Below are 27,334 nucleotides of genomic sequence, written 5' to 3'. Positions count from 1 at the left end.
AGAGCAAATATCAGAACCAGATATGGAAGAGATGCTGGAATTATCAGACCGGAAATTTAAAAGGATTATGATTAATATGCTAAGGACTCTAATGGGTAAAACAGAGAACATGGGCACTGTAAGCACAGAGATGAAAATCCCAAGAAAGAACAAAAAAGAAATGTTAGAGATCAAAAACACTAAGAAACAAGGAATGCCTTTATGGGCGTATTAGTAAACTGGACACAACGAGGAAAGAATCTCTTTGAGTTAAAGGAGATGTCAGTAGAGTCCTTGAAAACCAAAAGGGGACGAGAAAAAGGACTGAAAACAACAGAATGTCCAAGGACTGTGGGACAACTATGCAAGGTGTAACACAGGCATAATGGGAATACCAGAAGGAGAGGAAAGAGGGAAAGGAACAGAAGAAATATGTGAGACAATAATGACTGACAATTTTCTCCAGATGAATGTCAGATATCAAACCACAGATCCAGGAAGCCTGGAGGACACCACGCAGGGCAAATGCCAAGGACACCTTGGCATACTATTTTCAAATTACAGTAAATTGAAGAGAAAATCCTGAAAGAAGCCGGGGTGGGGTGGGGTGGGGAAGGGGAATACCTTAGCTATACAGGAACAAAGATAATTATATCCAGCTTCTCCTCAGAAACCATGTAAACAAAAAGAGAATGGAATACAATATTTAGGAATTGAGAGAGAAAAAATTACCAATCCAGAATTCCATACCCTGTGAAATTATCCTTCAAAAGTGAAAAAGAAATAAAGACTTTCTCAAAGAAAAACTGAGGGAATTTATTGTCAGTAACCTCCCTTGCAAGATATGTTAAAAGAAATTCTTCAGAGAGAATGAAAATAATACAGGTCTGAAATTCAGATCTACATAAAGAAAAGAGAGCATTGAAGAAGAAATAAGTACAGGGAAAATAAAAACATTTATTATCCTTATTCTTTTTTTAAGTTTATTTATCTATTTTTAGACAGAGGGGAAGGGAAAGAAAGAGAGGAAGAGAAACATCAATGTGTGGTTGCCTCTCATGCAGCTCCCCACTGGGGACCTGGACTGCAACCCAGGCATGTGCCCTGACTGGGAATCAACCAGCAACCCTTTGGTTTGCAGACCAGCACTCAATCCACTGAGCCACAATAGCCAGGGCTATTATCCTTATTCTTAATTGACCTAACAGATAACGGTTTATTCAAAGAACAAGAACAATGATGTATTTAATTATGTATGCTTGTTTATATATAAGATGAATGGCAGCAACAACAGGAGGGATGAGAGGAAGGAATTAGGGTTATTTGGTTATTGTAAGACACATTGTCCGTGAAGTAGTATTGTGTTATGTGAAAGTAGACTTTTTGTTTTAACTTGGATTAGTTGTAAATGCATATTGCAAACTCTCAGGCAAGTCTGTTTGGTCTTTTAAAGTATAACTGATGTGCTAAGAAAGGAAAGTTTCAATGAACTCATTTTCCCCATTCCCTTTCTGAAAAACAGACTAAGAGGTGGTTAACCAATCAAACAGCAACAAGCAGCAGGAAAGTAAGAGTGAAAAGATAAGGAACCAAGATAACTTACTAAGTAGACAGGTCTGCACAGCTGACCTTTGAGACATGTAGGTACACTTGAGACAACAAGGTACTGATGGTGTGGTGGGGACTGGGAGAGTTAGGCCCTAAACAAATACCCAAATTCCAGGCAGTAAAGGCTACAGATCAAGGACCGGTCAGTTACCACATGCCAGGGACAGGCACGCAGAAGGGAAGTCAGAGAACCACACCCGGAGGCAAAGGTGCTGAAACGAGGTGTCAGCTAGAAACAAACGACTGACAGAGAGTCACAGGGATCCTTGGTGAAGAACTAGTCAGGAGCTGAGAGAATCACTGTGAGAACTGTGCTCAGCAAGGAGCAACAGGACTCGCTGAAGTCAGGGGTAAGAAAAGACGTAGCCAGAAAATCTTAAGAGGAAAGAGGTGTAACTACTAAGGATGAGGTCTGATGATCACGTAGGTCTGAGTTTCTTCATGGGTCTTCTATCATACTTCCCGCAGGGCTAGGTTCCAGTCTTTTGGGTGTAGGCAACATTGGTCCTATTAAACTCAGTCTAGAATGGGACGGCACGTGGTTGAAGAGGGAAAATATTATAGCTTACTGGAAAGTTTGGCTTCTGATAAAAGCCAAAATAAAAGAATTGAGTCTGTAGATAGATTAAGCCACTTATATCAACTCTAAGAAAGTAGTCCAGGAATAGGTACACAGAGATAAAGAGAAAAGGAGGGAGTTTTGTTGAGTCAAAAAAAAAAAAAAAGGCTAAATGATTAGTGCACATGATGCAAAATATGTGACAGTTTCTTCAAAATGGTCAAATTTCTGTTTGAGAAATAATTCCTAATGGTGTTGGACAGAGCAAGGAAGCTAGGCTGGGGGCCAAAGATGGTGTGAGAGGATGTTGCAATGGCTGAAAATAAATTACAACTTAGCAAGTTAGGCTAGGGGCAGGGAGGGTGGTGGGATGGATGTGAGAAACAGCTAGGAGGCAGGATGCACGGCGCCTGGTCACTGACTGGGCAGGAGGGCAGGGAGGGAAGAGCGGGCGGGGCCCCCAGTATTTCTGGCTCAGATAGCCAAGGAGAGTGAAGTGCCTTATGCTGATGGAAGGAATCTAAAAATAAAACAAAAATAAAAAAAAAAGATTTGGGGACTAGGGAGATTCAGTTTTGAATATAATGAGTTTCAGGTGGCTGGCTGTGAGACACTGAGAGAGATGAGAAGGAAGTTGGATAGAAGGGTGTGGTGCTAGAAGAGAGATGTGGACCATAGATTTGGGAGTCAGGAACCCATTGATAAAGTTTAAAGCAGGACAGGGGATGTGATCACAGAGTATAAGAATGAAGGAGCTAAGAGAGAGAAGACTGACATTAAAATCCAAGCAAATAATAGTCTCTGACCTGTGATTTCATGTGTAAATCTGCTCTGGATTTCATGTGTAACATCAAGAAGCTGGATTGGGCCAGTAGTTGCAGCTCTGGTTGCAGGTTAGAATCATCAGGGAGTCTTTAAAATACACCATTGCTCCAGTCTGAGTCCCCAGTGGCGCTAATTGAATCAGCGCAATGAGATTTAGGCAAGTCTATTATTTAAAAGCTCTTGCGTTTTCCAATGTGCGGCTAAAGTTGAGAACTATTAGCCAAGATGATTCTAAAGTTCTCTTCCAGCTGATAACCTTTATTTTTCCAGATGGATTCTCTAGTGTCTTTCAGCTCTTGCCATTCTGAATTCTATCAGGCATTTTCATTCTTAATCTCGATATTGTTTGAGGCTCTGCCTTATTTCCTAACCTCTTCCTTTATGTAAAAATGAACTCTACACAGGAATTCTTCTGGGGCACATTGAGGTTTTGGCTGAAGGGAACGGGCTGCAGTTATATATTTAGTTCCTAACTTGGTGGAGTGCTTCTGAAAAATAAATGGAAAGCTAATTTAATAAGCCTGAACCTTTATTTTGTTATCAATGTATAAATCATCAAGAAGCTTAATTAAAAGCACTTGACATTATCAGCACTTGATCACAATCTTACTTTTATATTGTATATATTTGGATTGTGTCCCTAAGGTGATAATCATTCCAGATCACCAGGAAGAAGGAAAAACAAGTCCTTGGAATTTAAACAAACATCAAAATTTAGAAATCAATGATGTCAAATATGTCTGGTGATGAAATAACCAAAAATACTTGGGAAAACAGATAAACTCTCCCAAGTCTCATCTGCTGTTGCTTTACAAGGTACATATACCTTCATGTTCTACGAGAAAGACGTGAGGACAGTAGAGAAAATTTTCCAAGTTTGCTCTGACTCTACACATTTTTTTTGCCTCTTCCTCTCTAGTAAGATCTGCAAGATAAGTGAGGTGACTATAAATGCTGCTGACTCTGACTTCAGTATTGAATTTCCTTCTCTTTCTCCAGTTACAGCAAAATCAGGGAGAGTTAGCAGGTCCTTCAGTTTCTCAAATCTCCGCGGGCGGTGGTGGGGGGCTGGGGTGGACAGGGTAAGCATTTCTTAGAGGACATTAAAACAGCAGAATTCTAACAGTGGAAGTTAGAAGACAGATAAAGTGAGTTTGTTCACCCAACTGTAACGGTATTCAAATGAAACAACCAGGTAAATGTGGAAATGCACCACTGATTCTGAAACACAGTAGATATCAGTGGGAAATGCTTCTTTGCAGCCTATGGTTCCTAAAATAACCTTAGTGGAATGGAAGGTGTAACAATCAGCCTCTCATTTTCACAGTGGGGGTGGCAGAGGAGCATGGCACCATTTACCCTGGCAGGTCCTTAACTACACAACAAATGCTGGAAGAAAATGCAAATAGGAAATTCTGCATTAATTCAGTGATAACTGATAAAGTAAAATGTAAGTAGCCATATCTTCCTATCAAACTCACCTTATTTTCTAAAGAGAAAATTTGTGTGCAAGGAAAGGTCATTCTCTAGCAACAAAGGCAGGCCTGGCACAGAAGAAAGGAAGGAGACTTAACTATGCAGCAACAAATGTTGCTGAAATGAGTAGCCATTATACACAATTAGAAAAGAAACAGCCTTTCAATGCAAAACAAATTTTTGCAAAGTTAAAGACCAAGTAAAGTACAAGGGTACTGAGTACTACGTTGCTTCGCTCTGTTCCCTTGTGTGACAACCTCTGGGGGCTCAACAGTAGCACATAAGAACATGAGTTGCTATAAATACCAACTCAATATCACTTATTTTCACTGTGTCTTTAAAATGGACCACAAACGAGAGTTAGTGCTATTTCTTATCTGGATTACTGTAGTAATATCCCCTCGCCCCGCCCCGCCCCCTGGTGAATTATCTGGGTTCAATTTTCACCCTCTAAATCAAGAGCTGGCAAAAATTATCTGTGGACCAAATACAGATGGCCACCTAGTTTTTGGTATAGTCTGTGATTTGTTTTTGCACTTTAAAATGGCTAAAAACAAAGGAACAAAACTTACTGGTTTCACGTGAAAATTATGTGAAATTCAAATTTCTATAGTTTATTGGAACACAGCCATGCTCATTCCTTCATGTATTGTCTGAGGCTGCTTTTGTGAAACAATGGCAGAGCTGAATGGTTGCAACAGAAATGGTACAAAAGCCAAAAAGATTGACTATTTGGCCCTTTACAGCAAGTTTCCCAACCCCTGTGCTAAATCATTGGTGTGTGACTCTGGCTGCACATTGGAATCACCTGGGGATTTTAGTAACACGGGAGTCTGGGCTCCATTGCCATAGATTCCGATTTAGCTGCTCTGGGCTGCAGCCTGGGATTGGAAATTCTTACAATCTTTGTGGGTGACGCTAAAGTGAAGCCAGGGTATAGAACCATTGCTTAACTCACCACTGTACTGAGGTCAAAGTAGGTTTCCTAGTGCATGGTCATCTAATGCCACTCTCTTCTTCAAAAACCTTCAAGGGCTCCCTAGTGCTCAGCGAATCAAGTTTCAGGTACTATATGTACTACATATAGTACAAATGTGGCATGGCCACATTTCCCCACTAACATGAAAGGCAATGTCTTGTTCCTGACAGATCTTATATTTTCTTGAGTCCATGTCTTACTAATAAGCTTATCCCCTTTGCCTGGAACGTCTTCCTTACCATCTTCCTGTGTCAAATTCAATCTGAAAAGCCTGTTTCAAAGATCACCTCTTTCATGCTGGATCCCCCCAAATGGAAAGAACCTTTTTACAGAGTGTTTACAGAGATCTCGACCACTTTCACTGTGTGCCAACACCCCTTTGAGGGCAGAAACTACGACCTGGTCATCTGCATGGCACCTCTGCCCCCTCCTCCCACAACACTTTATTACAGTGCTTTGCAAACCTGAGCTTTTCAAGAAACGCTGCCAACCCTTTAATCCCCAAACATTTTGGTTTTACTCCATTGAACCTTCTAGACCCTCAAACTGTCCACCCAATCACCATTCTCTCCAGGCTTCAATTTGTGATAAAACCCTTCAACTTCAGTAAACTCCGTTTCCCTATTTCTTTGTCCTTCCTTCTCTCCACAAGCTCCTGCTCCCCACACTATATTAATCCAACCACTTGCCCTGAGCAATTTAGATGCCATCTGTGCACTGAGGGTGTTCAGCATTCCTTGCTCATTCCTCTTTGATTAGTCAGCTGATGCTCTAATGCCCCCAAACAGCTTTTCAACCAGGTTTTCTGTCTCTATTCTCACCCTCTGTATCTGAAATCCATTCTCTGAGTTCTAAAACTGAGTTAGATGCTAATTGAATGACACATCCATTCACTTGTGAGTCCTGAAGAAATGGAAAGCAGGCCACTGGACTCAACAGACCTTACAATCTAGTGGAGAGAAAAAACAATCACTATACTGGGTGGGGCAAAAGTTGGCTTACAGTTGTGAGTATGCAAAGCAGTTTATTCTTGTATTACTATTTATTAGTTATTACATTATTTTCTGTACGAATAAGTATAAACATACTTTTGACCCACTCCATACTTAACCAGCCACCAGCACACAGTAAGGATCTAAATGTTATACTAAATGAATTCTTACAAATCTGGGTAATAACCTTTGGTATTAATACAGATCACCAAATAGCTGTAACAAGGGATGATTCTTACACAGGTAAGTAAATCAACAGAAACTTACGTTAACATTATTTTTATAACTAAAAATGGTGCTTCAAGATGATAATTATAAAAACTCCAGAATTTGACCTTGTTTCCCCTGGGATTCTGCTTTTGAATCAATTTATATTTATGCACAATTTTTAAAAACATGTCTGCTCTCTCACAAAGCTTCCTCCTCTCTCTGACAGCTGTACACAGGATAGGGCAACATCTTCCAGTGCCTTTTGCTGGATGGAGGAATATTAAGAACGGAGAAAATCACAGCTATATAACACGGACTGCCCTTACCTTAAAAATAAATAAATAAAGATAGTGACCAGCGACAGTTCAGAATGTAGTCAAATTCCTGATTTGTTGCCTTGTACTAGATACTACATTTTGTAAAATTCTAAACACCCGATAGCACAAGAATAGACATGTCCCCACCAAGGACCTCCTCCCATCAGTTACTTTGAAGCTAAGCAGTTTGACAAAAAAAAAAAAAGAAAGGATTTTTTTTAAAGGTATCAACTGGTCCACTTTTTTTTTAAAGATTTATTTATTTATTTTTTAGAGAGGGAAGGGAGGGAGAAAGAGAGAGAGACAGAAACATCAATGTGTGGTTGCGGGGGGCCGTGGCCTGCAACCCAGGCATGTACCCTGACTGGGAATTGAACCTGCGACACTTTGGCTCGCAGCCCGCGCTCAATCCACTGAGCTATGCCAGCCAGGGCAAAAAGAAAGGTTTTAATCTAATTCTTGTTACATTTTCTTTCCCACAACTGTAGTTTATCTAGACCAATTCATAGACATAAATATTACCCATTTGTGAAGGTTTCACTGTTATTTCTAAAACTTAAAACATTCCTTTAATCTACGACAAAATAACTATTCTCTCAGTGGCATTTTAAAAGGATTAGCAGTTACCGTGCTAAAACTCTTAAGCCTGTCCCATCATCACAACTAGCAAACAGTGCAGGGTAACAAATTTTCTTCTCTCTGGGTACTACAGATTTTATTTTTGTCTTCGAAGTCTTACTATATTATAAATTGTTTGAAATTAGGGAGGCTGGAAACAAGTGGTTTTATTTACCTTTTTCCTACTTGCTTAAGAACCAGGGCTGACAATTATTTTAGTAAGGCACTATACAATTACACAAAAAATCAAAAGTAGGAAGTTATATTAGAGGTGTGACTGTGAGAGTAATATTTTGCAAGTGGATACAACAAATGCAGTGTGGTTTTTTCTAATTAGCACCCTGGAATTACATGTATTTCTGAATTGTTATTAAATGTTTCTCTTCCTTTTATATATAAAGATATGGTAACTGCCTTTACTGAATCTGACATCCAGTGAGGATGAGCTTGGGCGCTCAGCATTGTGAAATGCAGGTTGTGCAATCTGGATCGGCAGGAACTCTGTTAACGCTCTGAGCCTCATACCAGCTTCCAGAGGCTAATCCACATAGCCCCTAAGGGGAAAAATGATGAACAAAGAATGGAGAAAACTAAATTTCTCTGACCCACAGATAAGCCACTATATAGTTCTAAAAACTGATCAAAACCAATGCATCTCCTTCATGGCCCCGAATAAGCCCTGCAGTCACCCCATTTGGAGAAGAGCTTGAAAATTGCTCTGTGCCCGTTATTGCTGTGTCTCCAGATAAGCCCACAACTCGTTTTTATTATGATTCCTCGACTGGGACCTGGAAGGTCAGACATGACAATGTAGGCTTGATAACTCTCCTACTTTCTACATCTAATTTAGCACCTACTGTAAAAAAATCATTTCTATCAGCAGTGCAACCATCACTGATATCTCTCTCTGTCCCATCACACCAATATTAAGAGTCTAAAATTCATTTCAGGGGTGGCTGGGCTTTTTGACCTATCTTCTCCTCAAGTACTATGTCAAAAATAGACTTATTTTTGTTCCATATATTAAACATACACATTTTCTTTTTTATCTTTGGCTTTTATGATAAAGGAGTCTTTATTTAATAACCAGAAGACAATTTAATATACAGCTCAATCTTCTCCACTTGCTTGTCCTCACATCACTTCAGAAATCAGTCGATTCTTTTTTGTGTGGTCAAGCAAGTTTACTACACAGACAGTCAGTGGATGAAGATTTCTGAGGTTGGCTCTAAGCCTAGCAATCTTTTAAACCATTGGCAGGAAGGGTACAGAAATGTACATGTGGGAGGGTTGGGGGTGGCTCCAGGGCCTAGGAAACTAGGTGAAGGGCAGGCAGGAGGAACATGAGGTAGCTGAGCTTTCCCGTGTCCATGCCAATACCTCATACAAAGCTACTTACATATCATTCATGTTACAGAAGAGCTTGCAGAGAAGTTAACCCATGAGTACAGGCCTCACCACTTTAAGTAATGAGAAAATAGGTCGAATGTGATCCTTCCACTAACTCCACCACCACAGAACCCCTCGGGGGCTAAAAACTGCTGTCCCATCGGCCAGGCTCTCCACTCTTACGGAGGCCTCTGCCCATCACCTGAAGCACATCTGTCCTCAGGGACAAGAGCAGGCCTGTGCATCAGCCCGGGAACCGCCCTCATCCGCCTGTCAATCTCTCATCTCCTGCCTCTGTTTCCTCTCCTTTCCTCTTCAGCAAGGGAGAGCTGAGCACTGAAGGACCCTGCCATCCACTTACTGTGTACATTGTATGCTTTGTACTTTTCAATGGGAGAGGAGCCTAAGGTATTTCAAAGAGGCCTGTAGGTTTAACATGCATGCAAAATGACAAGTGTCTTAGAAGCTGAATAAACTGTGATCATTTTGAAGGAATTACGCACTCCCCTAACCAGTGTGGCTCAGTAGGTTGGGCGTCGTCCAGCAAAGTGGAAGGTTGCCAGTTCGATTCCAGGAACAACATGGGATTCAACTGCATGGAATAACATAAGGACTTTTTTTTCAATAAACACTGTGAATTTATTTTTCTTCCTTATGATTTTCTTAATAACATTTTCTTTTCTCTAGCTTACTTTATTGTAATATATTTCATAATACATGTAACATACAAAATATGTTAATTGTTTGGCTTCTGGTCAACAGTAAGCTCTTTGTAGTTAAATTTGTGGGGAGTCAAATAATACATATATTTTCTTTTTTACTTATTTTTCTATTATAGTGGACATTCAATATTACATTAGTATCAGGTATACAGCATAGTGGTTAGACATTCACATAATTTACAGAGTGATTCCCTGGTAAGTCTAGTACCCATGTGGCACCCAACACAGTCATTACTCTATCATTAAGTACATTCCCTATGCTATGCTTTATCCCCATGATTACTTTGTGACCAAAAAATATGGAACACTTCATGAATTTGCCTGTCATCCTTGTGCAGGGGCCATGCTAATATCTGTATCGTTCCAGTTTCAGTATGTGTGCTGCCAAATGGGGCACTGCACTTGTATTTTCAACGGCAAGGAGGTCAAGGGCCCTGACCCCACCTTGTTCAGGGTCCACTGTAACCTCCTTCCCTTCACTCAGCAACTGGATCTACTGGCTTCCTTCACCACCAAGAGCAACTGACTGTAAACTTTTTTTAAAATTTCAGAGCAATATTGGAAGTTCTTTATCAATCTATGAATTGTAGAGAAATACCATATATTCTTTTTATTTCTTTTTCTTTTTTAATCTTCTTAAGTCATTATATTCATGTGCACCTAAACAAGTGCCCAGGTTGGAGAATTTGCCTTGGTGTAGTCTTTTGGGGGGTATGTAGTTTGGTTTTGGCAACTCGGTTAACCCTAAATCCCCTGAGGCATTTGGTTACTTTTCCAGCTGTTTTCCCAAATCAATTATACACATATATAATCTAAAAGAGTCAATAACCAGCTCAATAGTTTCCCAGCTTCCTTTTCCATTTCTGCTTTGTTAGAAGTAACTACCTTCAACTCTTACAGCTTATTACTTTGGTATTTGTACAACTATATTGTTAAATAACATAACTTCATTGCTTTTCCTAATATTTGAGTACTAGACACTATCTACTGATTTCCCACGATGGAAGATGAGCTTTCTTCCATTCCTTCCCATGCCTGCCCCATGTGCGTGTGCATCTCCTGCCTTCACTTCCCAATGTAACTGCAGCACATCTGTGCTATTTTGAATTCAGCTATGGAATAATTATGAGTGTATACTCTTTCCTACATAGGACTTCTAAAAAGTCATTTTCTTCATTTGCTTAACTTAATACAAATTTATTGCTAATTCAATCTCAAATTCTTTTCCACTTATCTAAATCACTGTTCAGGAAGTTTCGTTTACACTAAGTATTTCTTCTTTTCATCTTCTGGAAGGTACTTCTGTAGCTTTCTAGCTGCTCTGATTTAGTCTGGCTGCTCTTGAGCTCGGACACATAGCTATCACTCTTGCCATCACCCTGAGCCTGAAAGCACATTTTTTAAGACATGGGAATTTTATTTTATTTTTTTCTAATAACCACAAAATAGAAGTTTATTTTTAAATTTTATTTTTATTTAAGTTTCCTAACTGTTCACTTCCCAGCCCTTAAAGATTAAAAGATTACTAAGTATAGATGATTTTAATAATCAATTGTTAAAAACAAACAAACAAACAAAAAAACCCAACCAAACCAGGCCCAAAGTGCAGTTGCTTAAGTAAACCCCATATCAGCAAACTAAGATTTAAGTTAACTACACTTCTGGCCCTTCCAGAAATGGCATCTTAAACCGGTCAATCAGGAATCACCTGACCAGCACTAGTCAGGTCATCTGCAGGACAGGCCACTGCCATCCATCCCTAACGGAAAGTAACCTTGCAATAACCGCCCACTTTTTGTCCAGGGCAACTTCCTTGTTCCTGTTTCCTTCTGCTTATGAAAGTCTTCCACATTCTGCAGCTCCTCAGAGCTCCTTTCTAGATGCTGCATTGGGTCCTCCCTAGTTGATGAGTCATTGAATAAAGCCAATAAAATCTTTAAAATTTACTCAGTTGAATTTGTTTTTTTACAGGTTATTTTTAGAAAGCTTATTTTCTTTGTTTTCTTTAACTGAGATATCATATAATTGGTCGTCAACTTTTTGTGGGATAAGAATGCCTTTAAGAATCTGATGAAAACCAATGAGTCCCTCCTCCCAGAAAAAAAAATCTATACAGACCCTTAAACTGTTCCACACAGCCTCAGCTGGTTTCCAGAGCCTTGGAAGTCTGTGCATGGGCTAGCCCAGGTTAAGAAACTCCTGCGTAGTTTTTAGTTCCCTCAAGACTCTCCTCAAGGCCTGGGAATTTTGTAATATTCACCTTAGCACTTGTGGGCCTTATAAAGAATGCTGATTATTCTTTTTTGCTTTTATTATTTTAAAAATCAAGAAAATTAATGCTACAATTTTAATTCCCAGCAGCACAATACATCATCAGGATGCAAAGGTATGATGCCGTGTCCACAAATGACAATGTATATAGCACCGTTTAACACTCTTTACATCATATTAACTCTTGAAGCTCTGAGTAACAGTTTCATTTCCAAGACAAAAATAGCATTGTAGAGCTAAGCATTAATGAGAGAAATTTGGAGGTAATAACTGCAGTTCCTAACTTTTACACAAGTTATGCTCTTTTTAAGCTGGTGGTTTAGGATCAGGCTGCACTCTTTTCATTATAAATGATGACTACATTCTGATGGAACTTACACACCCTCAAACTCCAAACAATATTAAAAAATCCAGTCAATTATGTAACCTTAAATACAGTTCTTTCAACTGTATTTAAGTGGCATTTATAAACTTCTTTTATGAGTTCTTTTTAGTTTCACGTCATATCGCACCAATCTTGTAGTGGTCTCTTTTTTGTTCTGCCCCAGATCTCTGTGAGCACAGATTCTGGAAGTTCTATCTTTGTTCTTGACCTGTTTTTATTCTCTTAGGTTTATATGGAGCATATTCACTAACCAGATATTCAAGTTCTCATGAATAAACCAATTTCTCAAAGTTGTTGTCCTCCAGTGTCTTCAGCAATCATGTGGCCAGCCAATATTTAATTTTCCATTCCACCCCAACCATGCATTGTTGGGGTCTGCCGTCTACCAGGAAGTGCCTAATGTGGCTGTTCTACTGTGGCCAGAAAGTGAGCCAGTTGGGCGACAAAAATCACTATGTGCAATGGTCCTTGCCAGGGCCATGGATGGCTTTAGGGCAATCTGTGTACTCCCCAAACATATTCACAATTTGTTTTTGCTGGGAAAAGTGAATATGTATGCATGTTATAAATACTTTATACATATATAAAATGAGATTCTCAAAAAAATGTTAAGAACCATAGACTAGATTATGGAGACATGAAGGCCTCTTATAAACTACCCATTTGGTGTCCATGAAAGCCAATATTCTTTAAATATCTGATGTTTTGAGAGGAGCAGCTCCGTCTACGGAAGGGAGTAGTAGATGGGCACAGGCCTAGCTCGTTCCCTCTCTATTAAACCAAAAGACACAGAGTGAACTAGGCTCTCCGTCTGTAGCACAGTGACAAGCATACCCTTTGAAAACCTGAAGCCCCATTTCAGGGAGCTTCTCAAAGTTTTAGTTTCAACCCACTTACAGTCCCTCTCCCTTAGAAGAGTTCTAATAAAAAAGTATTCCCCACTTGATTGTACGTGCAGTGATATTTGGGATCAAGAGTACCAGGCACATAATGTGCCTACAATTTCATGTAGTCTGTGCTACTTAGTGTTTTCTGAGGCCTCTACGTCAGAAGGAAAGCATCCACAAGACCTGTGGAAGGACACACAGACAAAGCCAAGTTAAGGCACAACATGATGAATAAGCAAGAGAGGCAGCAGGCCACAGAGGTTCAGAATACCATCCCGATCAAGGCCCAACACATATTTCCTGAAAACTCTTTTTTTTAGGACAATGACAACAAGGTCTAGCAAGATACTTAAGAATTAAAGATGAGTGACTATAATATTTTTTAATGTTTGTAAATTTCCTCAAAGTTTTCATTCTGTTTCTCTCCTGTTTTCAATAGACATTAGTGAAAAAAATAAAAAATCAAAGTGAAAAAGGAGTTTGGGGACAATAAGGAAAGGCTTAGATTCTAGACCTCGTTTGTAGCAGGTCCTGAAATGAAAGAAAACACGGGGACTGTTGGGAAAGAGAAGTGGGATGTCTGGGGGCAGGCTGCAGACAGACTCAGCGCCAGAGCCTGGCCTGAACACTCACAGACGCCCTTCGAATGGCCAGAGGTCCCGACTGTTCGCCCATTCTGGCCCACCCGCGGATGAAGCACTGGGTAACCATTTTATCTCACCAAGCCTCAGTGAGCACAGATTTCTACATCTTTATGGTTGCCATGATGGTTGAAGCATTTTGCCTTTATATGAGTAAAACTTTGGCTCTAAAATTCTATACATTTAAAATAGAAATTGAGGATTCTCTATGTTAATTAAGCCTCTTAGAGCTTTATTTTAGGCACTGCTTTTCTTTCTCCCTTGCCATTATAGTTTATTATAGATAGAGTGGCTAGGAATCAGAGTATAGAGACAGGATGCTTGGTTTTAGATCCTAATGCCATCACTGGCTATGTGACTTTGAGCACGTTACTTACACTCTTTGTGCCTCAGTTTCCTCAATGTAAGATAGAGATAAGAACTGTCATCATCCAGGGCTGTTGTGAAGATCAAATGAATCAATATTTGTAAAGCCCCAGAAGAGTGCCTAGCACGTGGGGAGTGCTACACAAGGTGGAAACCAGCAGCACCACCCAGTTCACAAGTCAGAAGTGCTCCTTCAGAGCCTCCCTCATTCCTTCTTTTCTGCATATTCTCATGTTCACCACCAGCGCTCAGACCTGTTGATCTCGTGGCCACACTCTTTTTTCCCTCTCAGTTCCTGTCTGCAGCCTTTCTCTACTTTGATGCATCCTGCATATTGTTCTTAATTTCATCTTTCTAAAATACTACTGAAATTGTGTCACTCCTCTGCTAGAAACATCACAACAGTGGATGTTGTCTACGGAGTACAGATAATACACTTCTGGTGGCTCCGCTTGTGGTCACTACCTGACAAGGTGTGAGTCCTGATGCAACTAACTGCAGAGTCAAAATTCTTGTGACTGGCCCCAAACCACCTGGGAAAGCCTTTCTCATTATTCACTACAAACCCTGAATTTCAAAAGAACTAAGTCTCTTAACATTTGGTAGAAACAAACTGTACTTCACTCCTCATGTTTTTCATATAGTAAAAAACTAATAGTTATGGGTTAAATCCCTGGAGAGGGCACATATATAATGAATGCATAAATAAGTGGAACAACAAACTGATGTGTGTCTTTCTCTCTCAAGTGAATAAATAAAAATTAGAAAAATAAAAGTTCCTTTTTTGGACAATGACCTTGAACATCTCACTCATGAGCCTCCAAGTTTTAACAGCCCTCTGTGTCACTCTTAAAGCATTCGGCACACTTTCAACATATACTGTCCTGCATTATCACCATTGTGTCATCTTTTTCTTCCTTTCTGGAGTGTACTTTCCCTGAGAGTAAGGGACACCTAGGAGTCATCTTGACTTGTGGTGTAGCATCCAGTCTAGGCCCTTGAATAGAGGGACTTACCTGATACTAGGTAAATTAATTCATATTATCCTAACTGTAGTTTTAACTATGATTTTTAACACAGCAGCAGGTCTGACTACCAAAATGATCAAGAATCTTAAGTGACTCCCCAAAGCTGTGTTCTTGGTCATCTTGGGCACTAGGGCTGCTGTGGTGAAGGCACACAGGTGAGAAGGGCCAGCAGTCTCCTCGCAGCCTCCAGCCTGGCCCTGTAGCACTCTGGCTGCTAACAGAAGATCACAGCAGTCTTTAAGTTCCTCAATAAAAGAGAGAGCATTTCAGGCACCTGCCATGTCATCTATTCGGATAAACTTTTTAAACCTTGTGGGAACACACTGACTTTCACTTGATCTGACTGATCCTCCACCAACTGGTATGAAGAACATAGAGGGTCGCTCTCTGCCACGCATTAACGTCAAGCTGGCTGGGGAGAGAGCTATGGGTGACTGCTCTGCATTAACTGTGTACGGGCCCCAGTGATATCCATCACGTTGTGGTGCTGGATGGAATTTACATGGAGTATTCTTCCTCTATAGTTTTTGTATGTGTTTGTCCTAAAATAGCAAGTTCAAAGCTCAAAGAAAGCAGTTTAAGAGGCTACTTGTGGTTTTCCCAGTTAATACAGGTTAAGAGGAGAGGCAGTACAGGAATGTAGAACACATGTATTCTTTACTCCAATAGTATGCCTTGCTCCTGAGTAACACCCAGAGAGAGTTGGTGAGTATGATGGTGTTTTAGGAGAGATATTTCATTCACGACCTATGAATTCCCTTAAAAATTAAAGATATTTCATCCATGAAGTTTCTCTAACTCCTCTTGACCTAACACAAGTTTATGATCTGCACAGTTTTTGAAGATGAAACTTCTACACGTACTACCTGCTGTGTAAATATACAGGCACTTCACAATGAAATAAATTTCTGCCTTTCCAATTTTAGTTTCCCTTGTCACTGCATTCAATTTAAAGTATTTTCTTTATAAAAATAAGGTCTAAGAATTAAAAACTATTAAAAATAACTCAAAGATTTAGAACAGATTAAAACAAAGAAATGAAAAATCCTTTGGACTGCATAATTGTGACAGTTCAAGCCACATAAAATCAAAAGTATGAACTAAACCACTAAGAGTTTTGGGTTTTCATGGCCTATTTTTTCTTTCTTCTATGATCCAATTAAAAACTGGGGATTAAAAATTATGCTAAAAATGGATAACTACACAGTGGAGAAACCAGACAATGCCTTATCCAAATGATCAAAATTAACCTCACCAACAAGGGGCAAAAGCACACGGGCCTCTGGGTATGATATTCTGAGAAGAACATCACATCATTGGTTTAGTTTCACAGGGAAAAACACACAAATCCTAAGAAAAACTGAAGCCCAAATTGAGGAACATTCTATAAAATAACTGGCCAGTATTCTCAAAACAAATGTCAATATATCATGAAAGATAAAGCTGATATATATACATATATATATGTGTACACACACACACACACACACACACACACACACACACACACACACGTAGATACAGAGACAGGAGCGTTAAATACAAGAGCCGATCCTGAACGGAGTCCTCTATCACAAAAACAGCAGCTACAAAGGACACTGTCGAGACTCTTGACAAAATTGGAATATGAACTGTTGATTAGGTAAAGTGCTGTATCGATGTTAATTCCATGAATTTGACAATATTATGGTTACATGAGATACTCATTCTTAGGAAATACACATTAAATATGAATGTCTGTAATCTGCATATCTGTAATCTACTCTAACATTGTTCAGGGGAAAATACCTATGTATAAGTCAGTTTGTCCATCCCTTGAGAAAGAGCAAATTTGCCAAAATGCCAACAACTGATGAATATCGATAAAGTGTATATTGGAGATATACTATTCTTATAACTTTTCTATAAGTTTAAAATCATTTTAAAGAAGTTTAAAATTTTTTTAGGACCTGTAAGTAAAAATCACTGCCATAACAGAAAAACAACTATTGAAAACAACACTTTTTAGGTCAAAGAGTTCTAGAATTATTTTGAATTTCTGGGATAAATTTTTATTCTACTGTTTACATCGGCATGGAGCAAAGAGAAAGAAAAGAGTCTTGGTCTCAGACATTTCACTTAGTCATGTAACCACGGGCAAGTGGACTTAACTTCTCTGAGGCTCAGTTAACTCATCTGTAAAGTGAAAAAATAGTAACAGATACCTAAAAATATCACGGGAAGAATTACATGTGATAAAGCACAAGAAAAAGCACAGACTATGTTTGTTTCTGGCACAAATTAATAATGGAAGCTTCATTTCCCTGCCCTTATAACTTCTAATCTTATTTACCACTTCTCTAAAAATACTTTTATTGTAAGTAGTAACAATAAAGGATCAGGACATTCATCTTAGATATAAGATTTTTAGATAGAACATAATTAGTAGAATACATTTTCATCCATTTAAATGCTTATCTGCTCCTATTTGGCTTGTCAGTCCTCAATGATAAAATATACATGGTTCCAAGAGTCAGGAGTTTGCTAAAGTGCCCTATTAAATGACTGAATATATCATGTGACTAAAATACATATTTATATTAGCTCTAATACTTGGAACTACATTTGTAAGTCCAAGGAAGGTTATAAATATGAAGTTATTAATGAGCCATGATTATAGGAAAAAATAATAGAAGATCAAAAACTAAGATAGATCATTATAAGGTTCTTTATCTTTAGAAGTTGCTCCAAGAGTCTACTCACTTCTCAAGCTGGTATTAAGGTAATAAAAGTGAGTTCAAATTCAATATTACAATTTTAATAAATCAAGTTCATATGAAGGACATACAAGAATTAAGTAAACTTTGTAATTTTTCTGAAATTAAAGAAAACAAGGCATGTAATCACTACTGAAAAAAATTTAAGATTAAAATACAGTAAAGAGGACTTTCCAAAGATAGAATTTACATTTAATATAAGTTCACTCAGTACTTCTCAACCCTAGTACCATTCACCATCAGAGAGAAAAACTTATAACCACATACCTAGCTACTGTTCTGGTAATTATACATTCATAAAAGAAGCAGGATAAAAAAAATGCCAAAAGGAAAGCAAAAAACTAAATTATTGTAAGAAACAAGCTGGGTGTAGATTTTCTGACAGGATTTTTTTTTACAGGCTCACTATGAAGTACAAGATAAAACTGTCACTTAAGTCAAAGCATTCATAATATATGTGACTCTTCATTGTCCTAAAGCTGGGTTATTTTAGAACATTTGAAATATTAAGATTCCTAAGACACCATGATTCCAAAGCATAGTCAACCCTGAATTTTTCTTTCAATGACTTATAATTAACAGAAGAGTCACACGATAGGGCTTTAGGTGTTAACAAAAATCTGTTTTTGTTTTCTTATCTTGACCATCCCGAAAAGAGACCAATCCCACAGAACCATGGCTCCATCCTGCAGTTACAGTGTGTACACATGTCTGGTACGTGTCTTGTCCTGTGAGTCTAACTGCACAGAGCTGATTTACGTGGCAACGGAGTTCAGTTCATCAACGTTATGTCAGGACTTAATAAAAAGTTGGGCAGTGCTGTGTGGCAGGCAGGGAAAGGTCCGACTGAGAGGGTGGGAAATTAGGAGGCTCAGTGAGGGCTGGGATTTTCTGAAAGAATGATTCAGGATAAGAGGATTCAGGAAGTATGCTCTTTGAAAAAAAATCACCTGCGGCAATATAAACTAAGAGAGGTCTCACCAGTGACGCTGCTCTCTTGTAGTGCTTCACCGGGTGCTGTGTACGGGTTCCTGGGCGTGAGGCACTGCATCAGCCCACCTCTGTGCACACTTTCGATGCTGCCGCATGCCCCCCCCGCCCCCCCGCCCCAGGAACACTTCCTTCTTAGAAACAGCACTTATTTTCTTTCATGAGAGTTAGACAAGACACCCTGCTTTGGTTTACTCCAAATTAACCACATTTGTTATATTCTCTAACATTTCAGGTTCAAGATGGTAGACAACCAATGGACTTCACAGCCCTGGCAGGGCCAAGGCATCACCAACTCTGGCAAACCCCCCTCTGCACAGCCGAGACTCAACAATCCTTGTTATTTTCACATTCTTCAGAGCTCCAAACATTATCACCCCCTTTTCCTCCAGTCTTGTAGTGTGAGAGTAGGACAAAAGGGAAGTTGCCCTATTCAAAAAGAATTTTTCAAACAATAATGATCCAATCAGAGCTCCAGCTTCTTCCAATGTTCCCAAATCCAGAGAGTTTTCTACAGGTTCACATACACACACAGTGGATAAGCTTATCTTACGGTGCTTAGAAAAACAAAAATACAAAGAAAGATAAAGAGGCTACAATGAAAAAGCCAATTCTGTAACTGCCATGTATACACGGTTTGGGCAGAGATAAAATCCTGTGGGAGGAGGGACAGAGATCAGCCAAGGGTGGGGGGCTGGAGGGGCTGGCATTTCTCCTTTGAAGTGGAAGAGGCCCAGGGCCGCCCAGGAGCAATCTCCTGACCAGTAGGCAACAACATCAACAGCACCAGAGGGAGCACAGGGGGAAATGAGCTGTAATGCCCTAAATGTTAGGCATGTTTAAGGGGCCTTATAAGATGCTGAAGCCTAGTATTTGATCTGTGAGCTTGGAGTTTATCAATAGCAATTAAGTGATCTTATGTTCTGTAGAGTAAATATACTCTATTGAACATATACTTTGCTGACATACAGCTAAGCCTAGGACGGAAAGCAATTAAGTCCAAAAGGAGACTATTTATTGGTCTCAGGAATGAGTCATAGATATTTCTTATTTCTTATATCCACCTGTTAGTCCCCAAACCTGTCTTGCACAGTCTCCTGCTTGAGCTTTCTGACCCTCTTATTCCTAACCCACTTCACCTAGAATGAGCTTTTGAAAACAAACACATGATCACTGCTATTCACTGCTATCCCAGAGGCCAGCCTAAAGCTCTTTAACATGACTTACAAGGGCATCTTAGTCTACACTTTGCCTAGAGCTCCTCACTTATTTGTTGGCAACAACCTACACCTGCAGGTTGCCCTCCACCCCAGAAAAAAAACAAATGAAAACTGCAACACATCTTGCTGCCCCAAATACAGGCATTTTATGCTCAGTAAATGTTCCAAGTTCTTTTTGTCCTCAGGTTTTTTCACATGCTCATCATTCTAGAGAATTGGAGGGAGAGGAGATAAACACAAAAGCATGTGGGGAACTACAAGCAGTCAAGTGCTATGAGAGCATCATGCATGAGGAGGAATGGGAAGACATGAGTTCAGAGAGAGGCAGGGACTTTTTGTGATCTTAAGCAAGGTAATTCGTTATGCTTGGTCCCGTCTCGTGTGCAAAATGACTATAATAATGGTGCTTACCTCATAAAACTGTGAGAATGACATTAGGTAATAGATATGAAGTGCTCAGAACAGTGTCTAACATGCACCGCTAAATAAATGTTAACTCTTATGTCATCATTATTTTAGGCCTAAAGATGACTGTGCCTGTTGGGCAGCGGCAAGTATAAGTTTTCATAGACCCAGGAATGAACATGTGTCATCTAGTGGCACCGCAAACTCTCTCACAGCATAAAGGGCTGAAAGATCAATTAATGTAGCTGTATCAAAAAGGCAGACAATGTTCTCAGATCAAACTACTCCATAGTTTGTATATTAGTTTCCCATTGCTGCAGTAACAAATTATCACAGACTTAGTGGTGTAAAGCAACACAAACTTATTATCTTACAGTTTTGAAGGACGGACATCTGAAATCAATTTTGTGGTCTAAAATTGAGGTGTCGGCAGGGCTGCGTGTCTTCTTCAGGCTCCAGGGGAGGACCCTTCCTTCCCTTGCCCGGCGTCTAGAGGCCACCTGCATTCTTTAGCTCATGGCCCTGTCCTTAATCTCTACCTCTGTCCTCACATTTCTCCTCCCTCTAATTTTAAACCTCTTGTGTCCCTCTTTTAAGAACTTTCGTGATGACACTGAGCCCACCCGGATACTCCATTATAAAGGATTTCACTTAACCACAGTCACACAGCACTTTCTACTACGTGAGGGAGCATGTGCACAGGCTCCGAGACCAGGACACAGCCACCTCTGAGGGCCCACTGTTCTGTCCACCACGGCGGGTCTCGCCGCTGCCATTCCTAGCCCCATAAACAACTAATTCAATTAGGTTATTGTATTCCTAGTTCGTATTCCAGACAAAATAAGTAACTTGATTATATAAACAAAAGTTATCAGATTTATAATAAAGTAAAAGGTGAAAATATTGGAAAATTCAGATAACACTTAAGCCAATGATCTAGAAAAAACAAACCCCTAAACTTTCTAACCGTGGTTTGAAAGGTGGCCTTAAAATCATATGATAAAAAATAAAAGATTAAGAAGAGTTTCAAAGACGTCAGAGTTTATTGAATTCAATTCTCCATCTGTCGTATGAACACCACCTCTACTAAAGTCATACAAGGTAGCAAGTCCACAACACCACCTCTGGTGTATCCTCCTGCTCCTACTTCCTGAATGTTACTACAGTCACCTGAAAGACTGTTAGGTGACGTGCTGAAATCAACCCACACCAAAACTACGGCGGGAGAGAACAACTCTAAAAAAATGAAAACCAGAACAGAAATGATACATCCAGAAATGAGGAATTATAAAGACCAACTAGAGTAGTCAAATACAAGTAATTGCATAAGATATCCAAAATATTCCTTCCAAAAACAGAAGTCAAAATAAAGAGGATCTTGTGAAAAGGGACCTTCCCTATAGGGATATTTGGGAATCAATCTAGAATAAAATGTACCTAACCATCTACATACCTAAGACTCCTAAAAATATTTTTTTTCTTCCCCAAAGAATAAAAGTCTAATTTGAAAACCAGGGGCTGTGTGAATAATATGCTATCTGGTAGGTTAAAAGTATCAGGATTCCTTCCATTAAGGCAACTTGTTCACTAAAATACTGAGTTGTTAAACTTTAGGATCATACTGAGAGAACAACAAAAAGTTTTAAAAACATTTAGAGAAAGTGACAAAGTTCTTTCTGTATGGTATATTTCTCTGTTTTGCTTTTTAAAATAAAGTGTGTCCTAGATGCATATGCAACTTGATTTGGGAGGGCCATTATGTGTCACTAAATAGCTTCTGCATGTGATTTAAGAACATTCCTGATTCAACATCTATTCCAAGTGGTTACCTGGGTTTGAATGTGTCTACAAAAATTCACTTCCTCACAGAGAAAACTACTGCGGACAGTTTCAGTGACACTGCTTGCATTTGTCTCCCGGAAGGATGTCCCTCTAGCCTGCTCAGGAACACATATGCCACTCCTCAGGGTTGAGGCAGGAAGTATCTATTGTGGTCTCATTATCTACAGGGCAAATATTCTAGAAATTGCAAGTAAGTGTGTTATGAGTTTTTTATGCTGACATATATTTAAAGATATTATTTTTACACTCTGGTTCCAAGGTATAAGATGAGCAAGCAGGTGGATTTAAAATGACAATTTAACATTTTAAAACAATATGAACATTCCAACAACCACTCTCATTGCCTAAAGATATTCTTTTCAAATAAACAAACGAGACTATATCAAGTTAAAAAGCTCCTGCATGGCTAAATAAAACATCAGCAAAATAAAAAGGGAACAAACTGCATGGGAAAAATATAATTGCCAATGATACCTTAGACAAGGGTTTGCTCTCCAAAATATGTAACGAACTCACATGACTCCACACCAGGAAGACAAACAATCCAACTAGAAAATGGGCAAAAACCCTGAACAGCCACTTCCCCAAGGAGGACATACAGAGGGCCCAGAGACACATGAAAGGATGCTCAGCATCACTAGCCATCAGAGAGATGCAAATTAAAACCACAATGAGATACTACTTCACATGGGTCAGAATGGTCATCATAAACAAATCAACAAACAACAAGTGCTGGCAAGAATGTGGAGAAGACAGAATCCTAGTGTACTGTTGATGGGAATGCAGACTGGTGTAGCCACTGTGGAAAACAGCATGGAATTTTCTCAAAAAACTGAAAATGGAACTGCCCTTTGACCCAGCAATTCCACTGCTGGGATTACACACTGCGAATTCTTAAACACTGATTCAAAAGAACCTATACACCCCAGTATTCATAGCAGCAGCATTATTTACAATAGCCAAATTCTGGAAACAGCCTAAGTGCCCATCAGTAAATGAATGGATCAAAAACCTATGATACATTTACACAATGGAATACTATGCAGCAGAAAGAAAGAACTACTTTTTATGACAGCATGGATGGAACTGGAAAGCATTATGCTAAGTGATATAAACAGGCAGTGAAAGACAAATACCATATGATCTCATCTATAACACCTCATTAATTGAACAACAATAACAGGAAAAAAAAAGAAAAACAGTAACAAGCGTTGTTATTCCTTTTAGTATTTAGTCATGAAAGAATCTGAGGAAAATTAATGGCAGGACACCCTATTTTTTAGTTATTAGAAACAAAGTAGGAAATTTTTAGTAAAAAGTAATATTTCCTCTTCAGTAAAAAATTATCCTTCCTCAGATTAGGGAAGTTTTCAAACAGGTTCTCAATTCCTTGCTCCCTACTTCTCCTTCTGGTATTCCTCTGATGTGAATGTTGTTACACTTCATGTTGTCCAAATGTTTCCTAAACTCTTATCATTTTTTAAAATTCTTTTTTCTTTTTGCTGCTCTGCGTGGGTGGTTTTTTCTACCTTATCTTCCAAATCACTGAATTATCTTCTGCTTCATCCAACCTACTGTTATTCCACCCAGTGTATTATTTATTTCAGATATTGCATTCTTTATTTCTGAGTGGTCCTCTTTTACTGTCTCTATGTCTTTTTTTCCATGCTGTTGAGTATCCTTATAATCATTACTCTAAAATCTTTACCTGATAAATTGCTTGCCTCCTTTTCCATCTAGTTCTTCTGAAGAACTCTCTTGTTCTTTTATTTGGGGTCTGTTTTTTTGTCTTCCCATTTTGGCTGCTTCTTGGTAGTTTTTATCTTAGTTGTAAAACTAACCAGCTGTTAAACTGATCAGTTGTTAATCTAGTCAATCTGTAATTAGCATCAGGGCTTAAGCACCACAGGGTGGGGAAGAGTATTTCTTGCTGGCGGGGCTATTACTTCCCCTTAGACTGATGCCATCTGGAGAGGAGTGCTCTGTCTGAGAAAGATGGCCTCTGCAGTATGAGGGATGCCTCAGCACAGGGATCCTGGTGGCTGTTCCTTCAGTTCCTTACCCAGAGCCACCAACCCCAGACTCTCCTCAAACTTCTCTAGTCCACTCTGCCCTCCCCCTGCCAGAGCCCAGGTGAGTGCCTGCAAACAAAATTTTGTGCATTGAGCCTTTAATCTCTCTGGGTCTACAGCCACCTCTCCCTGGCAGACAGAAACCCTGTTGTTCTTCACAGCTGGGTGTTATCTGGGTTCCTTTCTGGCTCTGGTGCTATAGGATAGGGAGCCCAGCTTGGGGTTTAGACCCCACACTTCTCAGTTGAAACCCCAGCCACTGAAATATCCTTCTGGATCTTCAGGTGCCACAGATGGGAGCCCAGCCAGCCCTCGAGCACTTCTTCCACACTCCCTACCAGCCTAGTTATGACGAAGTGGGTTTCTTCTGTCTGTCCTTGGTTATAAGGATTCTCTCCAGCTAGTGTTCACTTGGTCATTCAGAATGATTTCTCTACAATTCAGTTGTAATCCAGATTGGTCCTGGGTGGAGATTAGTGTACCTTCCACTTACTCATCCACCATCTTGGATCTCTCCTTTGTTAAGGCTGATTTACATTTTTCCATCTTTAGCCAATGAATGTAGGAACTAAATATTTGTTTGAGACTATCAATTTCTGGGGCTTTCTGGGAAACAGTTTGCCTTTACTTGGTCATGAACATTTTACATTTATTTTAAGTCATCTTACTGTAATATATTTATGAATATGTAAGGATAAAATTATATTGAGATTCACTGCAAAAACAGTATATATCTGAGATAGATAGACAGACAGACAAACAGACAGACAGACACAGAAAGCATCAAATTTATACCACGGAAAAAAACAGGAAAACCGTGGGGCCTCCTAGAAGTAACAAATTATGAAAGGGTCTCTTAAAAAGCAGCACAAATATGAGGTCTCCTTTGCTTACGTATTTCAATTTTGACTGATTTTGAAACATCTAAGAGTTTACTTTCTAAACATGGGCAAACACTACTTTTAGTTGAAATTTTCTTGCCCAGTGTCATCTGAACCTCATTCTCCAAAAAGAAAAAAAAGAAAGAAAGGGAAAAAAAGGAGATTCTTTAGTTACCTAAGGTCATTTAACTTACACAGAGCCCCCCACCCTGACCCTAACTATCAGCCAGTTGTGCCAAGACAGGCAACACACACATTCTCATAGCTACTGGCTAAATAAAAAACCTTACAAGAAAAACATCTTACCACTTGTGCTGGAACTTGTTTCATCTTTGCAGCAGGAGTGCCTGGTCTTGGGTAAAACTGGTTAATAAACAGGCTTGGAAATCTGTACTCTTCAACAAGTTTCACTGTTTCTTGAAAATCTTGATCCGTTTCTCCAGGAAAACCACAGATAATATCTGTAGCAATAGTTATCCCAGGAACTCTAAAAAATAATGAGACAAAAATGTAAAAACTTGACTACAATCCATAATTATTCTATTTCCCTGACATTTTAAATACCATTAGTCCTTTTAAAATGTAATTTAGTTTTAGGAAAGGGAGGTTTGCAAACAATTTTAAAGAGCCCTAAATACTAAGAGTTTATGAAAAACAATGGACCCCTGTCATCTTCAAGAAATACCCATTTCCAATTTTTTTCAATGTCTTTGTTCTTTTCTATTTTAAGATACTTCATCTTCTATTTCTAGATTTACTGATTTTCAGGCAATGTTTACTGACTTCTCTATTAAGGTAAATGAGGATTTAGCTCTTTAAACTACCATATCCCTCCCTTCACTATATAATCACTGCACAAATTTTAGTAAATTAATAGCATTTCCATTGGTACAACTACAAAGATGTTCATTGCAGAGCCAACTGGCATACTATCATTAAGTTTCTTTTACACAATGTTGAATTTTTCAGAGTTAATAATTGCCTCTTTTTAAATTTTTTTCTTAATATTCTATGTATGCTAATGTTTTCCAGATACACTATCAGGTCTATCAAAAATTGATACTATCTTCTCAGCACTCAATATATTATATCACCGACCAGTTTCATCCCTTCCTGCCCTCTAGAAATGCCACTCTTTCTTTCTTCAAGTGTACGCTGCTTGAATGTTCCTCCTTGGTCTCCTTTTTTTCAGTCCCGCTTTTCCTGGATCCTGTGTCTTCCTAATTCTTGAATATTCTATTCTCTGTAATTCTGCTGGAGCATTATTTCAGAAGCGCCATCAAAAAGAACGCTTGCAAAATTTTGTTGTTATTGTCTTAGCATCTCTGAACTGTCAAGTCATGACTGACAGTGGCTGTGTGTAACACCCCAGAATGAAAAGTATTAGCCATCAGAGTTTCCTATTGTTCCATTTTTCCTAGGCTGGCAAGGTTGATGAGATGCCCAGATTCACTCTGAGGCTCGTCTCTCTATGTGCGCCCCACTTCTCTTTTTGAAAGCTTTCAGGATATTAAATTTATTATCAAAGATTTTAAATGTTATGATGATAGGCCTTGCACAGGTATTTTAAAATTTTTGTACAGGGTACAATCTGGAGACTCTTGTTTTTTAGGTTTAGGAAACTTTATGTTCCTTTTTTAAGTCATTTTTCTCTCTGGGATGCCTCTCCTTCACACATCGACTCTAAGAACTGCTACATTACTACAGAATTGACTCTGAGTTTTTCCACTGTTATTTCCCATCCCTGTCCTTTTGTTATGTTTTCTGGAAGATACACCCGAGTTCACCTTCCAACTCTACTATTGAAAACTTTAATTGAATATCTTATTTTAAAACGTTCTCATTCTCTAATTTTCCTTTTCTTGGCATACCGACTTTAGAGATGCAACATTTTTTCCTATTTCTGAGGGTATCAA

General features: G+C 39.1%; 1 protein-coding gene and 1 non-coding gene across 4 annotated transcripts in view; both read right to left on the bottom strand.

Annotated features, from left to right (window-relative positions):
• The window catches only part of CDKAL1 (CDK5 regulatory subunit associated protein 1 like 1), a 651,862-nt gene that overhangs the window by 137,242 nt on the left and 487,286 nt on the right, over positions 1-27,334 (bottom strand). For all 3 annotated transcript variants that reach the window (XM_045847145.1, XM_045847147.1, XM_045847146.1), the window contains one exon: positions 25,725-25,905. In XM_045847145.1, the coding sequence (XP_045703101.1) occupies positions 25,725-25,905 (181 nt within the window). The remainder of the gene's footprint in view (positions 1-25,724; positions 25,906-27,334) is intronic.
• On the bottom strand, positions 9,968-10,071 carry LOC123824083. Its single transcript, XR_006786647.1, has one exon. It is a non-coding gene; the product is annotated as a U6 spliceosomal RNA (small nuclear RNA).

Source organism: Phyllostomus hastatus, unplaced genomic scaffold, assembly GCF_019186645.2.
Source record: "Phyllostomus hastatus isolate PE091 unplaced genomic scaffold, TTU_PhHast_1.1 phas_contig_524, whole genome shotgun sequence".
Taxonomy (NCBI): Eukaryota; Metazoa; Chordata; class Mammalia; order Chiroptera; family Phyllostomidae; genus Phyllostomus; species Phyllostomus hastatus.
Note: the sequence above shows the minus strand (reverse complement) of the source record. Positions and strands in the feature narration are given on the sequence as shown.